Source organism: Pimephales promelas, chromosome 2 (genome assembly GCF_988280905.1).
Source record: "Pimephales promelas chromosome 2, fPimPro1.hap1.1, whole genome shotgun sequence".
In the NCBI taxonomy this organism is placed as follows: Eukaryota; Metazoa; Chordata; class Actinopteri; order Cypriniformes; family Leuciscidae; genus Pimephales; species Pimephales promelas.
In genome coordinates, this window is record NC_142770.1 from 17,832,872 (window position 1) to 17,850,697 (window position 17,826).

Sequence of the window (17,826 nt, forward strand, 5' to 3'; positions counted from 1 at the left end):
TATACTAATTAACTAACTTTGAACTGCACTAAAACATGAAATAGACTGAGGTACTCATCCTATCTACTTTCTATTCTTATTTTTTAACTATTTATTTATTTTTATTAATGATGAACTGTGTGTAGTTCAATATATGCTACTCTTTATGTCATTTAAATTGCCCCTTGGGGATGAATAAAGTGATTTGAATTGAATACTCATTGAATTATGAATAATTTTCTGCCATTTTGTGATTAAATGATCATGTAATCAATAAAAAGTAACTGTAGTCAGATTACAAGTATTTTAAATGTAATATAATCTAATTACAAGTTTTTAACTTTAGGAATCTGATCAAGTAATCCAGATTAATCCATTGTAATCCAATTTTTATGATGCTTTTAAAATTAGAAGTCCCCATTCACTTGCATTGTACAGAAAAATAGCAGCATAAAAAAAAGTTTAAAATGTTTCCAGTGAACTATTCCTTTAAAATATAATATTTTTTTAAAAAAAAATGTTTTTTTCAGAATTCAATTCACATTGCCATGACCTAGAGTACACAAAGTATCCAATTGCTCCAGTTCTCCTTGTGTCCCGTTCCTTTCCTCTTTGTGTTGTGTGTCTCTGTCTCTCCATGGCTTTGTCTCACTCAGTGTGTCCCAACAGTGATGGCAGTCTCAGGTGAGCTTCACTCAGTTTTTGGCGACTCGGTGTGGAAGTTCAAGAGACTTTCCTCCGCCAGCTGCGACAGATACTTCTATAAAAACACAAACAACCCCCCCATTAAATTACACAAACGTCGGTTTACTTTTAAAGGGCAACCATTCAGCCTTGAAGAGCAACAGTTTGGTTTCTCTGACTAAAATGGCTGACTGGCAGCATCTGACTGTTACACTGAAGTAACTCTATTAAAATACAATTTTCAAACCCATACGTTTATGTAATTTATCCACTGACAATATCCAACAGTGGATAAAATGACAAAAAAGACTAATTTTATAGCTTTTATGAATCCTAATTTAGTCATCTGAAATAATAGTGACGGACTTTTTTTTCATAATTTGAAAAAACTGTCTCACATTTTATAAGTGCTACTATTGAGCTGACAAGTATGGACTTTGAGGCAAGTAGAGGTCTGTTTTAATGACATAAAAGTGCCTTTAGTCGAAGAAACTCGTGCAAATGTGAGTCCGACCAAAAAGCGTACTTGTTTACCAGTGAAACAAGGAGAGCTGAAAAAGAAGAAGGTCAAAATGTGGGAGGAAAGCAGGTGTTTCCTGTAGTGTTTACAGTCTCTCTCTCTCTCTCTCTCGCTGGGTTTCACCTGTCGTGCTCTTCTGGTGTTGAGTTCTCACTGTAGTTCTTGTAAACTCAACACAGCTGGCAGACCTCCAGCCGGAGAAGTGAAGTATGAGGTGGCGCTGTTTGGCCGACCGCTCGAGTGTGAGAGACGTGACAACTGGCTGTGGTCGGACTGTGATGATGACGGGGAATGTCCGGCTCCGGGCCGCCTCAACTATGTTGTGTTGGAAAGTGTGTTCGTCTGTCTGTATGTGTGCGTTTTAATGAGAAACCATATCCCACCCCGAGGACCGGGCTCCTTAGATCAGTCTGTCTTACATTGCCGTCACCAGTGGTGGTGAGTAACTAAGTAAGTGTAGTAACAATTTCAGTAACAAGGAACAATTTCCAACAAGTAGCAGTGTAGTGTGACCAAATGCTACATCGATGTTTGAATTTCACATTGTTTGCAAGTGGCTTTAATGCCAAGAGAGCAATAGTCAAATACACTCTGTTAAGTGATTGTCTCAGTCCACTCTGTCCACTTCCATAGTTAGTGAGACTGTAGTTTAGCTCATCGTATATATGTTCTGCTAGAAAGTCTTGTTTTTCAGAAACACTTCACTGATTCGAGTTGCTTCCATGTACAAGTTAGTTAGTCGGTAGTTTAGCTAATCTAATTTTTTGTGAATCCGTTTGTTAGGGAAGAGATTTTAAGGAACGATTTTTTTTGTTATTTTATCATTATTATTACATTTTTGGAATATTATTTCGTATAAACTTTTATTTTGTATATTTTTACTTTTCATGTTAATTTTGTTAGAATTTTTTGTCATTTTGTTATGTGTTTTTGTCGTTTTATTAGTTGTTTTTTTCTCAAATATTGCATAAATAATATTATTTACAGTCGCTTTCATTCATTTTTATTTCAGTTTTATTTATTTTCAGTAGGGCTGTCAAACGATTAATCGCGATTAATCGCATCCCAAAAAAAGTTTGTGTTTACATAATATATGTGGGTGCACTGTGCATAATTATTTTATATATATAAATACACACACATGCTTGTATATATTTAAGAAATATTTTCATGCATATACTGTATATAGATTTATACAATATATAAATATTTTATATATAATTACATTTTTTTTTAAATATACATGCATGTGTGTGTATTTATAGATATACAAAATAATTATACACAGTGCACCCACATTTATTATTTAAACACAAACTTTTATTTTGGATTCGCTTAATCGTGATTAATCGTTTGACAGCCCTACTTTTCAGTAAATAATTTTAGTGTTTCAACTTCAACTTATTTCAGTTTATTGCCAACATTTTAAATTTTCATTTAATAGTTATATATTATTTGATTTCAGCTTTATTTTCAACACCGCACAAGAGTTAAAGCTGTTTAAATCATCGTTGTTTATGGTTTTGTATTGTCGTGGTGACAAAGCAGTAAAATTGCATTTAACTTTAAAGGTTAAGAAAGAGAAAAACATTCATATTTTAACGGAAAGAGAAAGGAAGACTGCATGTTAGTATTTCTGACCTGTAGGTTCCTGTAGTGAATTGTACTCCGACAGTGTGTCATCTTGGCTGTTTGTTCGCTGTTGTAAAACAAGCCACACAGGTTGCAATAAAATCCCGTCCTTGGCACAATGAACTCCACACCTGCCAAAACAACAAAACCAGTCAGAAATCAGAACAACACCAAACCGATACATTTTCTGAGCCACATTCTCATATACTGTGTGTGTGCAGGGGTGTAAAGTCAGCTCTTCTGAGGGAATCAAGTGCGTTAGCTGTGTGGTAATGAGTACACAAGCTCAGGCCTCGAGGGTGCAATTCACACCTCACTCAACAGGATGACAAATGCTCCTCTGACATCAACTGGCCTTAAAGGCTTCAGTTACCCACTGAGAGCCTACATCACAGCCAGAGCCGCTCAAAGCGCAGCTACTATTGCTCATGCTTTCTTCTTCAGGACTAAACAGCGTTTATGTCATGTGCTTGAATCTTTTGACTCTGGTGGACGTACCCAACGGTATGCTGTGTTCACTAATGGCTTTCTCCTGATCCTGAGAAGGTGCCGCAGCACAGATGTCTGTCGCCTGAGGTGAAGGGGCCGGTAATGAGTCGGGGATATCTAGAACAGAAAAGCAGGTGGAATGATGAGTCTAAGCACATGTTATTTTATCTACAGCCTGTAAATCACATTAAACTGCCGCAAAAGGTTCAAAAATGCCCTCTAAGATTTTATATCAAGTAGATTTTAAATGCAGCTTCTACAAAATGAGTTTGAATTTCACAGTTTTTGTACGAAAAAAAAATACATTTTGACAAATAGGTTTTGACAATTCTGACATCATTTACTTGCCTTTGTCAAAAGTTATTATTAGGGCTGTCAAACGATTAATCGCGATTAATCGCATCCAAAATAAAAGTTTGTGTTTACATAATATATGTGGGTGCACTGAGTATAATTATTTTATATATATAAATACACACACATGCTTGTATGTATTTAAGAAATATTTTCATGGATATACTGTATATAGAATTATAAATAATTTATATTATAAATATTTTATTTCTAAAAAATTTTTTCTTAAATATACACCCATGTGTATTTATACAAAATAGTTATACACAGTGCACCCACATATATTATGTAAACACAAACTTTTATTTTGGAAGCGATTAATCGCGATTAATCGTTTGACAGCCCTAGTTATTATCAAAATGTCAAAGCTTTCACACACAACAAAAATGCATGTGTCATCAAGTTAAATTTTTTATTGGCAAATCAAAACAAATTTTAGCAGCTTTCCAGAGTGCAACAAAAAATCCAAATGTGGTTTCGGCAGATATGTCGTTAAGTTACTTTCGAGTACATGCAAAACCGAACATGGTACAAGTGGTGATGTCCGATTCACAGGCAAATGATTCTCAAGAACTTGCTCTTTTTAATGAGTCAAAAGGATTCGCTTTTCAAACCCACTCGTGATTTAATGGTTTGAAGTACTCAGCCAGTGAATCTGAACAAACAATTACGCATTTGGCAAATGCTTTTATTCAAAGCGACATTCATTACATTCAAGGCACACAATTGATCAGTTATTGCTCCATGGGAATCGAACCTATGAACAGCGTTGTTAGTGCAATGCTCTACTTTTCGAGCTACATAAACGCTACCGTAGTTATGAGGAACTGTTAAGAACTATTTGTTAGTAGTATCAGTAAGTAACCCGCCCCAAAACTGGGTTTATATATGCATTACTGACAAACTTATATGACTGTGGGTACCTTTCTTCTGACTGTCCTGTTTGAGACATGGCTCCTTGTTGTCCAACTCTGCCTCCTTTTTTTCGTCATTACTCGAGTCTGTCACTTTTCCACTTTCACATGTGCTGCTGTGGTTTGGAGGCCCAGCTGGTGTGGCTGTGTTGGTCTGTGTATCCATATCAGTGGCGGTGCATGTCTCCTCCAAAGCGCTCTTGAACTCGTGGGACGGGAACTGGTTGAGTTGAGAGACCGGCTGCTCTGGGACAGATGACTTCAGGGGGGTCTCTCCAGGGCAGGACTGAGCACCTCCAGAGCTTTCCTCGGGGACCAAATCCAGTGGTGGAAGGGTAGGAGGGTCCACCACAGTGTCCTCAACTTTTGTTGGGGTTTCTGCAATTGGTTTAGGGCTCTCTGTCGCCGACAGAACGGGCTCAACTCTCTGGTCCTCCTCTTGAAGGTCAGGTAGATCAGGTTCAACTATAGAGTCATCTTCACCTCCGACTTCATCTACGGTCACCAGTTCCTCCATGCTTTTAGGATACCAGCTCTCCTCCTCTCCATCATCTCCACTTTCCAGTCCCTTGGCAATAAATCAATGGAGGATGCATTCATTTGATCGAAAGAGACTGTAAAGTCATTTATAATGTTACAAAAGATTTCTATTTCAAATAAATGCTGTTCTTTCGAACTCCAAAAATCCTGAATGAAAGAAATGTATCACCACAAAAGTATTAAGAAGCACAACTGTTTTTGTCACAGATTGGTGGCTGTAGTGAAGTGCATGACGGAGGAATAAACAAAATAGTCATCAAACTTCAAACACAAGAAACAGGAGAATAACATGGAGAAACACTACCACGCTGATGATACAGGACCAAGAACCAACTCAAACTGAGGGCTTAAATACAGAGTACACAAAAGAGATCAATCAGTTAAACACACAGGAAAACTGTCAAACAGGCAAACAGAAACTGAACCCAATGAAAACTAAGGGAGGACGGGCATCCTGGAGTAGTGGAGCTCAGGGGCTGGAATGGGCTTGTGACTGAGTTCAGGGGTTGGAGAGGGGTTGTGACTGAGCTCAGGGGCTGGATAAAGCTTGTGACTGACCTCAGGGTTGCAAAGAGTTTGTGACTGAGCTCAGGGGCTGGAGCGAGCTCGTGACTGAGCTCAGGGACTGGAGCGAGCTTATCACTGAGCTCAGGGGCTGGACATGCAGAGGGCCGTTTCTTGCGCTTGTGACTGAGCTCAGGGGCTGCAGAGAGCTCATGACTGAGTTCAGGGGCTGTAGTGGGCTTGTGACTGAGCTTAGGGAGTGGAAAGAGCCCGTGACTGAGCTAAGGGGCTGGAGTGGGCTTGTGACTGAACTCAGGGGCTGGAGTGGGCTTGTAACTGAGCTCAGGGGCTGGAGTGGGCTTGTAACTGAGCTCAGGGGCTGGAGTGGGCTTGTGACTGAACTCAGGGGCTGGAGTGGGCTTGTAACTGAGCTCAGGGGCTGGAGTGGGCTTGTAACTGAGCTCAGGGGCTGGAGTGGGCTTGTAACTGAGCTCAGGGGCTGGAGTGGGCTTGTGACTGAACTCAGGGGCTGGAGTGGGCTTGTGACTGAACTCAGGGGCTGGAGTGGGCTTGTGACTGAGCTCAGGGGCTGGAGTGGGCTTGTGACTGAGCTCAGGGGCTGGAGTGGGCTCGTGACTGAGCTCAGGGGCTGGAGTGGGCTTGTGACTGAGCTCAGGGGCTGGAGTGGGCTCGTGACTGAGCTCAGTGGCTGGAGTGGGCTTGTGACTGAACTCAGGGGCTGGAAAGGGCTCGTGACTGAGCTCAGGGGCTGGAGTGGGCTTGTGACTGAGCTCAGGGGCTGGAGTGGGCTCGTGACTGAACTCAGGGGCTGGAGTGGGCTTGTGACTGAACTCAGGGGCTGGAAAGGGCTCGTGACTGAGCTCAGGGGCTGGAGTGGGCTTGTGACTGAGCTCAGGGGCTGGAGTGGGCTCGTGACTGAGCTCAGGGGCTGGAGTGGGCTTGTGACTGAGCTCAGGGGCTGGAAAGGGCTCGTGACTGAGCTCAGTGGCTGGAGAGTGCTTGTGACTGAGCTCAGGGGCTGGACATGCAGAGGGCCGTTTTTTCTTCCTCAGCCTCCTCCTTTGGGCAGGGGTTAATGCAGAAATTCTGGACTGGATTCATGAACTGCAGCGGGCTCTGGAAAACTGGCTCTTGAACTTCACTCAAAAGAACAGGCTTGAGAATATTATTTATCGGAACAAGCTTGGGACTTTCACTCACTGTAATGGACTCTGCAATTTCACTCACTGAAATGGACTTGGGGTTTTCTTTCTCTGAAACTGATTTAAGGATTTATATTCACTGGAAATTCAAGACCTGTAATGGCAACAATATCAATCTGGAGCAAATGAAACGAGTGAGTGAGGTGAAGCAGGTTTGTGTGTAACTCACTGTCAGAGAGAGAGAGAGAGAGAGAGAGAGAGAGAGAGAGAGAGAGAGAGAGAGAGAGAGCAGCTGGTATCGTGTTTCTGTGGAAAATTAGTATTGGAAGCGTTTCAGATATTTCAGTATCAATATGTGTAGCGAAAAATCTATATTTGTGACAACACTTCAAAATGTGACAAAAATGTTTATACTATATATAAAATTTAACACGCCATGATGGCTAGTAGGAGTGACTGCGTTACACGCCACTGCTGAAATCGACCTGCATTTTGCAGGTTGGCGGGTGTTAACATCAAACCCTGTATATGTTGCTTGGTTACTTTCCTGCTCAAGCTAGACATTTATGAAATGCCAATCACAACTTTTTATTATATTTATTAATTTTAGCAACGTAATTTTACGGAAGAAATAAATACAGGCATACCGTAATTGAAACGCGGCACACTGTTTATGTCTATGTGAATGTGTGTGTTTACCTCACTTTCACACTTTGAGGACTCTGCAGGTTTGCTGTTATGAGGAGACACTGATCTTTCTTTTGCTCTATGTTCTTCTTTCTGTAATACATTAAAAAAGCAGTGTTATTCAAATATTGTCTTGAAGTGGATCATTTACGTTCCACTCCTTTTAATATATAACAAAGAATTATATAGGGAATCATAGTTTTCTTAAATCTATTTAATCTATTCTGGTATTAGTGTTACAAGCAAATGTCTAGTTGGTATCAGAAAGGTCTGACTCTGTGTTTATTCATTTAGGCCAGCTTCCACAGAATAAATATGCAATTGTTTTATAATATATTCATTTGATCTTCATGCAATCCTCATTCGTAATCTATATGAATTTTTCCTTTGCCGTTCTCACGACAGCTGTACAAGACATGTAAAGACAACTGTGCCTTGGGTCATGAAGGTCAGTAACGCACCACATGCATCCACTAATACATACTTGCCATTTGTAACTCTTAGGGTTAAAAATGTGACAACGAAACATTGGTGGAAGTCTATATCAGATCAAGTTTATCCCAACTTTTCTGGATTTGGAGTTGAAATATTGTTTAATAAAGCAGTATATTTAAAGAGTTTTAAATAGGACTGTCAAACGATTAATCGCGATTAATAACATCCAAAATAAAAGTTTGTGTTTACATAATATATGTGTGTGTACTGAGTATAATTATTTGTATATATATATATATATATATACATACACACACATGCATGTATGTTTAAGAAAAAAATATAATTTACTTAAAAAAAATTTACATTTACATATAATATAAATTGTATATAAATCTATATACAGTATATATATGAAAATATTTCTTAAATATATACAAGCATGTGTGTGTATTTATATATACAAAATAATTATACACAGTGCACCCACATAGCCTATATTATGTAAACACAAACTTTTATTTGGGGATGCGATTAATCGCGATTAATCGTTTGACAGCCCTAGTTTTAAAGTTCATATATTTGAAAGAGTGTGTAATATTTAAAATAAATATTTTATTATTAATAACATGTTTTATAAAATACATGATCTAAATGATGTGTGTATCTAAAGTGTGTGATTTCAAATTCAGTGACACATTATACGTAGTTGTGTTACAGTTGTTCTTAAAATGCTGTGAAAAGTGTAGGACGTGCCTTATTTTGGGACTCTTTCTCGTCCTCCTCTCGTCTTCGGCTCGACCTCTTGCTGCGTCCTCGGTCTTCATCTATCCGGTTGGAGCCGATGTCGTCCGTCACGTCTGACTCCGAGTGTCTCGGCCTGTGATAGTCTCCACCGTCCCGTCTCTTAGTTTTCCCTTCGTGTCTGTGATGTTGCGGCCTGCTCTGTTTATCAGTCTTGTACAGTGAGTCTTTCTTGTAAAAGTCATCTATGGAGTGGTAGGAGGAGAAGGAGGAACCCAGAGGACTCCCGCGGGGGTACCAGTCCCTCCCCCGCTCGTCCCCGTGCCCCATCCGCGGGCTGATCCGGTCCCCGGTTTTAAGGTAGGGTTTCCTGCGCTCAGACAGCCACCCGTTGGCTCTCTCCTCTTTGTCGTTCCTCCAGTCGTCTCTCTCACGGGGGTCCTCGTCACCTCGGGAATGGGACGTCCAGTCCCAAGAGGCCCGGCGCGGCCCCATGCCGTTGCTCCAGTCAGGCCGCGGGGGACTGTGTGCAGAACTACATGAAGTGAAGCTCGGACTGTGGGAGCGCGGACTCAGAGAACGACTGATTGGGCTGCGAGATCTTGCACGTTCTGGAAGGTACCTACACAAACCAGCAGCGGATTTGAGACAATGATAAAGAAAAATCTTTTTAAAAACACAAATGTACTCTCACTTTCACTTTCTTGGTCTTATGTTAGGGTGATTAGACGCCCCGGTTTTTTCAGAGGACAAGACAACTGAAACCCAGGACTGTCCCCGTTTTACAGCATGTTCAAAACACCAGTAAATACACAGCAAAAAAGCCTAACCATCATAGCCTGCTGGTTCCCAGAGCAGTCGTAGTGATTATGTTCACCAACAGGGGGAGCTGTAAAGCTACATTCATTACTTGGTCAGACGCCACTAATTTAGCCATGAAGAACTGAACCTGGCCCAGAGCAGAGCACATTTTTTGGGGGGGGGGGGGGGGGGGGGGAATGTGACATACAGACACATTATCATAGTGAAATGTATTCTTTGAATAAATGTAGTTTAGAGTCCTTATAAAACATCCTCACCTGTCAGCCTCCTGCACCTCATCTCGCTCTCTCTGGGAATTGATGTCATGGATGATTGAGTCGACATCTTTCCCTGGTTTCTGGATCAGAAAGCAAAACACTATTGAGCCGGGTTTGTTGGAGTCACGTGACGACGATGAGGCGAGACGACACGTACCTTGAGCTGCAGCTCCTTGTATCTCTTGGACATGCGGATCAGGAGTTTGTGTGCGTTGATTGTGGCCGGCTGCAGCTGGTAATACTGAACCATGGCCTGAGCCGCCTCCACGTACGCCATTTCAAGAAAAGCCTGACAGAAACATAAAATCTGTCAAATGGGATCCGAACAGATCTTTTAAGATATTCTTTTTAATTGCGTAATAAATCTTTAAGACAGTTACAAGATCGATTCAATGCCAGGCATTTCAGGCACATGTCAAACTTGGCACTGGACCCAGAATGGGATCCAGTTGGTACTAACAGCGCCAATCAAAAAGTCAATCAAACGTGATTAACGAATCGGGGTGATGGAGACATCATCGGTGTCAGGGTTTAAAGAGTAAGTACATAAATTGCTTGCCTAAATCTATTTCTGCAGCTTGGCAGTATTTACAACAAACAAACTGTACAATAAATCAACTCAGGACACTGCTATCTTAGTGTCAAATAACAGGTATAACAGTTATTTAACGTTATGTAAAAGTTTTAAGTCACCATGAAATAAAAACTTAAACTTCAAAAAATTGTATGGAATATATTAACGTGCCCTCATAATCTTTAATAAAAAATATTATCTTCTCCCTCATACAGCTCATCTCTTTTCTTCTCTGATGATGCGTTTACTGGCGTGAGGGCGGGGCCACCTGTCACTCACATGAGATCAACCAATGGCAAACCACAACCATCCAATCAGTTCCCCATTGACAAAATCAGGCCCCGCCCTACATTTATTCTTGTTCGAGAAGCCGTTTCACTCAAAAGTATGGAAGCTTGTTTCCGCCACTGAATTAAAAAAAAGGTAAGTGTGACTTTATGTCTCACAATTCTGACTTTTTCTCCGAAATTTGTGATATACACTTACAATTGTGAGTTTTTAAGTCAGAATTGTGAGTTATAAAGTCAGAATTGCAAGATATAAACTCGCAATTCTGACTTTTTTTTTTCTCGCAATTGCAAGTTTATCTCACGTTTCTGACTTTTTCTCAGACATACGTGATATAAACTTACAATTGTGAGTTTTAAGTCAGAATGGCGAGTTATAAAGTCCGAATTGCGAGTTATAAAGTCAGAATTGCAAGATATAAACTCGCAATTCTGACTTTTTCTCAGAAATACATAATATAAACTTACAATTGTGAGTTTTAAGTCAGAATTGCGAGTTATAAAGTCAGAATTGCAAGATATAAACTCGCAATTCTGACTTTTTTTCCTCGCAATTGCAAGTTTATCCCACGTTTCTGACTTTTTCTCAGACATAAGTGATATAAACTTACAATTGTGAGTTTTAAGTCAGAATTGCGAGTTATAAAGTCAGAATTGCAAGATATAAACTCGCAATTCTGACTTTTTCTCAGAAATACATAATATAAATTTACAATTGTGAGTTTTAAGTCAGAATTGCGAGTTATAAAGTCAGAATTCTGTCTTTTTCTCAGAAATATGTGATATAAACTTACAATTGTGAGTTTTTAGGTCAGAATTGTAAGATATAAACTCGCAATTCTGACTTCATACCTCACAATCCTGATTTTATAACAAAATTGCATGTTATAAACATATTTTCTCACAATTATTATAGATATAAACTCACAATTGTGAGAAAAAAAAGACTGTATATCTCACAATTATGAGTTTATATCACGCAGTTCAGAGAAAAAAAGTGAGAATAGTGAGAGAAAAAGTCGCAATTACTTTTTTAGTTTTTATTCTGTGGTGTAAACAAGATTTTCCAAAGAGGATAGTCCAAATCTGGATCCTGATCTTTATTGAGTTTGACACTTTCCTGGGTCGACATATTTATTTATTTTATACAACAATCCTACAACAATTTTATACAACAACAATCCTGTCCGTCCGAAAATATAATCCAAACACTGATGAAGAACCACCTAACCCTGGTTGTAAGTCTAAACGTAATGCGTAAAGAGAATATAACTGCACACAGTCGTGAGCACATTTTATTATTACCAACGTTTCGGCACAAGTAGCCTTTGTCAAGGCTTGTAAGTCTAAACTTGGCATAAACTTTAAACTTGTCCATCAAATCTGATTGGTTAATTGGAAGACATTGATGCAGGAACATGTTGTATTTGGTGAAATGAGGTTCTGCCCAACTCGAAAGCTGAGTCATACCTGATGCGTCGAGCGCATGAGGATGTAGTTGGTCACATTGCCGAAAGGCAGCCCCAAGTTGATGACATCATTTTCCGTGCAGCTGCCTTCTGGGAGATTACAGATGTGGACCACGCGCCCAGGACACGCCTTACGCTGAAGAAACTGAGAGAGGATGGGAAGCAGTTAAACATACAGTCCCTTAGATTATCCACACTTGTTCATCTGATCAACAATGTGGGAAATGTTTAAGAGCATTTGAACACATCATGTGATACAAACATATTTGTGGCTAGCAGTAAATGTGTGATCTTTTTGAAACAAACCTGAAACAGTTTGTTAAAAAACACCTGGCCCCTGCTGTGCTCACTAACACCCCCTACTGGTAATACTGGTGGAGCAGGCGAGGGTCTGCACGTACACCAGCAGGATGGGATTTATCATTTAAAAGCATAAGCGCACTGGAAACTTAAACCTGAGATATCAATGTGGGATATCATAAACGTCTCATAAAAATTAACCTCATGTTTTAATTTATTCTTTGAAATTAAATTAAAATAACTAAATTTAGCTAATTAATCCATTGTAAAATACCAAAAATCTTAAATTAATTAAAAAACTCATTAAACAAATAGAAATTTGGATAATCGAAATTACATTCCATGTATTAAAAACTACAGAAAATCTCTCTAATATGTAAAAAAAAAAAAAAAAAAAAATGTTACCACCAAAATTAAACCTAGTACAAAAAACACAAGACTCAAAAAAATATCTAAAATAGATATAATAAATGTAATAATAATTATTATTATACCATAATTTAAAGATTCTAGAAGGGATCTAAAATGTAAATATATATATATATATATATATACATATACATTATCGTTCAAAAGTTTGGGGTCGGTAAGATTCAAAAATTTTTTTTTTAAGTCTCTTATGCTCACTATACGGCTGCATTTATTTGACCAAAAATACAGCAAAAACAGCAAAATAGTAAAATATAATTACTATTTATTACTGTTCTATTTGAATATATTGTAAAATATAAATTATTCCTGTGATCAAAGCTGTATTTTCAGCATCATTACTCCAGTCTTCAGTGTCACATGATCCTTCAGAAATCACTTTTATATGAGGATTTGATACTCAAGAAACATTTATTATTACTATTAAAAAAATTGTGCTGCTTAATATTTTTGTGTAAAATACATTGATGCCACAATTTTACAGTAGCATATACCACAATCTAAAATAAAAATGTACATAAATATTTCTATATTTTGCTCATCATCACATTCTACAAACAATATTTAAAAATTCCATTTTCACATTATCTTTTTATACCTGTATAGCACAATCTACAGTAAATACTAAAAATGTCTAAAAAGAATTAAGTTATGTTATTATTAAAATTTTGTCTCAGTAATAAGCTAGTGAGGTGTGATGTATACAGGGTGTTTGATTGACAGCAGCAAGTGTGAGGGGCGCTCGGTCCACATCAGCGCAGGGTCAGTGTTAACACTGCAATTTACAAACAGTATTATAGTGGAAGGACCACAGAGATCTGCAGAGTGCGTGAGAAGCGATTAATGATCGTGACTGCTGGCTGTGAGAATCAAAGTAGTGAAACTTGTGAAGTTCCTGTAAATGATTCAACCATCAGACTCAGACCGGATCTCAAAGCCGAGACAAAACGCCCGTAAATCAATGTTAATCTGGACATCCTGTCAGACTTTCCCTTTGCCCAAATGTGCCAAAAAGGACTACTTCCATGAACACATACCAAAATAGCCCCCCAAACAGGCTGTTTATGCCTTAGCTATATGCTATTTAAGTTAGAACGTAACTCTGAAGGGCTTCTGTGTGCTGGGACAGTGGCAGTGAAACCCTGAGGGGCTCTGGCTGCTCCTGATTGGCTGGCAACGACTGCCCTCAAAAGATTTTGGTCAACCAAAGCAAGTAAAATTCAAAGCAGAGACAGACAGAATCTCATAATTAGAGAGAAGTGCAAAAAAGAAGAACATCTTCAGACAGGTTTCCCCTAAACACCTCCTTCTGTCTGTCATTGGTTGGCCAAACAGGTTGCTCCGCCCCAAAGTAACGCCATTGGTCGAGTCAGTGTTGACATGGGATTCTCAAACAAATCAATATTTTGAGCATCCAATATAAACAATAACGATTTTAACATAAAATTAACCAACTAATCGCGTAAATATGTCTCCGCATATTAAGTTGCAGCTTTATTTTAGTATTGCATAATTAAGTATTCATTTTTTAAACCCATATTATATTTATATTTTCAAGTTTAGCTCAAGTTTTAGTATTCTTGCGGTTTCATTTCAGTTTTAGTTATTTTTAGTAAATCACGTTAAACTAAATGAAAACGAGAAATGTTGCCTTGACAACTAGCTGAAATAAATTAACGTTTATTTTTATTTCAAGAAACAAAAATGCTTTGGGAACACCATTAGTAACAATGAGCAAAATATTAGCTACAGTATTTAATAATCTTTGTTAACGTAGGAAATACGAATACAACTGTTGTTAGTTCATGCTAGCGCAGGTTCAATAAATAATATTGGTATCCACTAAGATTAATAAATGTTTTTTTAAGAATTATAAATATAATAGCTGTTTTAACATTTTTAATAAATGTAACCTTAGTGTAAAGTTTTCACAGTGCTTTTAAGTTATGATAAAGCATTTTAACCCCACAAAAAGTTACTCTCTTCAGCTTTGAAAATATTTTCCGAATATGGCTAAAGACCCGAAAATGTAATAATGATTGGCAAAACATTTAAAAGGTTAAAGTCACATATGCAAATAAAGACAATAGATATTAATTATAAACTAGATAACCATTAATTAAATGTCTTCTGAATGGCAAAACTACAACAACAACAACAACAACACTGGCATATTCCAAACAAAGAGAGAAAACAGATTAATGTTTCCACAGATAGCACACGTACGTCTGTAAGACGTCTATTAAAGATCATTATCTGGAAAGCATCTGCTGTTTACTAACATCTGATAGACATCTTTAAGATGTCAGTTTAACATACATTCTAAATCATTACATCTTAAAGACATCTTCTAAACGTCTATTTGACATCTGACAGGAAACGTCCTATAGACGTATTGCAGATGAGCAAACACTCTAAAAAATACATCTTCCAGATGTAAACACACAGATCAAATAGACATCTCTGTCCCAGATAGCACAAGCCTATTTGATGTAATATTTACATCTGGAAGAGGTAATTTTAAGAGTGTTTGCTCATCTGCAATACGTCTATAGGACGTCTCCTGTCAGATGTCAAATAGACGTTTAGAAGATGTCAGTTTAACATGCATTCTAAATCATTACAGCTTAAAGACATCTTCTAAACGTCTATTTGACATCTGACAGGAGACGTCCTATAGACGTATTGCAGATGAGCAAACACTCTTAAAAATACATCTTCCAGACGTAAATATTACATCAAATACACTCTGGGGTGATGTACATGTGCTATTAGGGGCAGTATGTAACATTTACCCAGATAGCACAGCCTTTTAGATGTCAAATAGACGTATTTTTAAGAGTGTTTGCTCATCTGCAATACGTCTATAGGACAATTCCTGTCAAATGTCAAATAGACGTTTAGAAGATGTCAGTTTAACATGCATTCTAAATCATTACATCTTAGAGACATCTTCTAAACGTCTATTTGACATCTGAGACGTCCTATAGACGTGTTGCAGATGAGCAAACACTCTTAAAAATACATCTTCCAGACATAAATATTACATCAAATACACTTGTGCTATCTGGGGTGATGAGATAGCACAAAACCCTATTTGATGTAATATTTACATCTGGAAGACGTAATTTTAAGAGTGTTTGCTCATCTGCAATACGTCTATAGGACGTCTCCTGTCAGATGTCAAATAGACGTTTATAAGATGTCAGTTTAACATGCATTCTAAATCATTACATCTTAGAGACATCTTCTAAACGTCTATTTGACATCTGAGACGTCCTATAGACGTGTTGCAGATGAGCAAACACTCTTAAAAATACATCTTCCAGACGTAAATATTACATCAAATACACTTGTGCTATCTGGGGTGATGAGATAGCACAAAACCCTATTTGATGTAATATTTACATCTGGAAGACGTAATTTTAAGAGTGTTTGCTCATCTGCAATACGTCTATAGGACGTCTCCTGTCAGATGTCAAATAGACGTTTAGAGGATGTCTTTAAGCTGTAATGATTTAGAATGCATGTTAAACTGACATCTTATAAACGTCTATTTGACATCTGACAGGAGACGTCCTATAGACGTATTGCAGATGAGCAAACACTCTTAAAAATACATCTTCCAGACGTAAATATTACATCAAATACACTCTGGGGTGATGTACATGTGCTATTAGGGGCAGTATGTAACATTTACCCAGATAGCACAGCCTTTTAGATGTCAAATAGACGTATTTTTAAGAGTGTTTGCTCATCTGCAATACGTCTATAGGACAATTCCTGTCAAATGTCAAATAGACGTTTAGAAGATGACTTTAAGATGTAACGTTAATGATTTACACTCAGATAGCACAAAACCCTATTTGATGTAATATTTACATCTGGAAGACGTAATTTTAAGAGTGTTTGCTCATCTGCAATACGTCTATAGGACATCTCCTGTCAGATGTCAAATAGACGTTTAGAAGATGTCAGTTTAACATGCATTCTAAATCATTACATCTTAGAGACATCTTCTAAACGTCTATTTGACATCTGAGACGTCCTATAGACGTGTTGCAGATGAGCAAACACTCTTAAAAATACATCTTCCAGACGTAAATATTACATCAAATACACTTGTGCTATCTGGGGTGATGAGATAGCACAAAACCCTATTTGATGTAATATTTACATCTGGAAGACGTAATTTTAAGAGTGTTTGCTCATCTGCAATACGTCTATAGGACGTCTCCTGTCAGATGTCAAATAGACGTTTATAAGATGTCAGTTTAACATGCATTCTAAATCATTACATCTTAGAGACATCTTCTAAACGTCTATTTGACATCTGAGACGTCCTATAGACGTGTTGCAGATGAGCAAACACTCTTAAAAATACATCTTCCAGACATAAATATTACATCAAATACACTTGTGCTATCTGGGGTGATGAGATAGCACAAAACCCTATTTGATGTAATATTTACATCTGGAAGACGTAATTTTAAGAGTGTTTGCTCATCTGCAATATGTCTATAGGACGTCTCCTGTCAGATGTCAAATAGACGTTTAGAAGATGTCAGTTTAACATGCATTCTAAATCATTACATCTTAGAGACATCTTCTAAACGTCTATTTGACATCTGAGACGTCCTATAGACGTGTTGCAGATGAGCAAACACTCTTAAAAATACATCTTCCAGACGTAAATATTACATCAAATACACTTGTGCTATCTGGGGTGATGAGATAGCACAAAACCCTATTTGATGTAATATTTACATCTGGAAGACGTAATTTTAAGAGTGTTTGCTCATCTGCAATACGTCTATAGGACATCTCCTGTCAGATGTCAAATAGACGTTTAGAAGATGTCAGTTTAACATGCATTCTAAATCATTACATCTTAGAGACATCTTCTAAACGTCTATTTGACATCTGAGACGTCCTATAGACGTATTGCAGATGAGGAAACACTCTTAAAAATACATCTTCCAGACGTAAATATTACATCAAATACACTTGTGCTATCTGGGGTGATGAGATAGCACAAAACCC

General features: G+C 38.0%; 1 protein-coding gene across 1 annotated transcript in view; it reads right to left on the reverse strand.

The window, feature by feature from the left end:
• rbm20 (RNA binding motif protein 20) overlaps positions 1 to 17,826 on the reverse strand; it is a 72,550-nt gene continuing 54,724 nt past the window's right edge. Inside the window, exons 7-15 of the mRNA XM_089119145.1 lie at positions 12,056 to 12,199; positions 9,882 to 10,013; positions 9,725 to 9,804; positions 8,658 to 9,267; positions 7,479 to 7,559; positions 4,582 to 5,140; positions 3,314 to 3,421; positions 2,825 to 2,946; positions 1 to 739 (exon numbers count right to left, since the gene is read on the reverse strand). Of these exons, the coding sequence (XP_088975271.1) occupies positions 671 to 739; positions 2,825 to 2,946; positions 3,314 to 3,421; positions 4,582 to 5,140; positions 7,479 to 7,559; positions 8,658 to 9,267; positions 9,725 to 9,804; positions 9,882 to 10,013; positions 12,056 to 12,199 (1,905 nt within the window). The 3' untranslated portion in view covers positions 1 to 670. The remainder of the gene's footprint in view (positions 740 to 2,824; positions 2,947 to 3,313; positions 3,422 to 4,581; positions 5,141 to 7,478; positions 7,560 to 8,657; positions 9,268 to 9,724; positions 9,805 to 9,881; positions 10,014 to 12,055; positions 12,200 to 17,826) is intronic.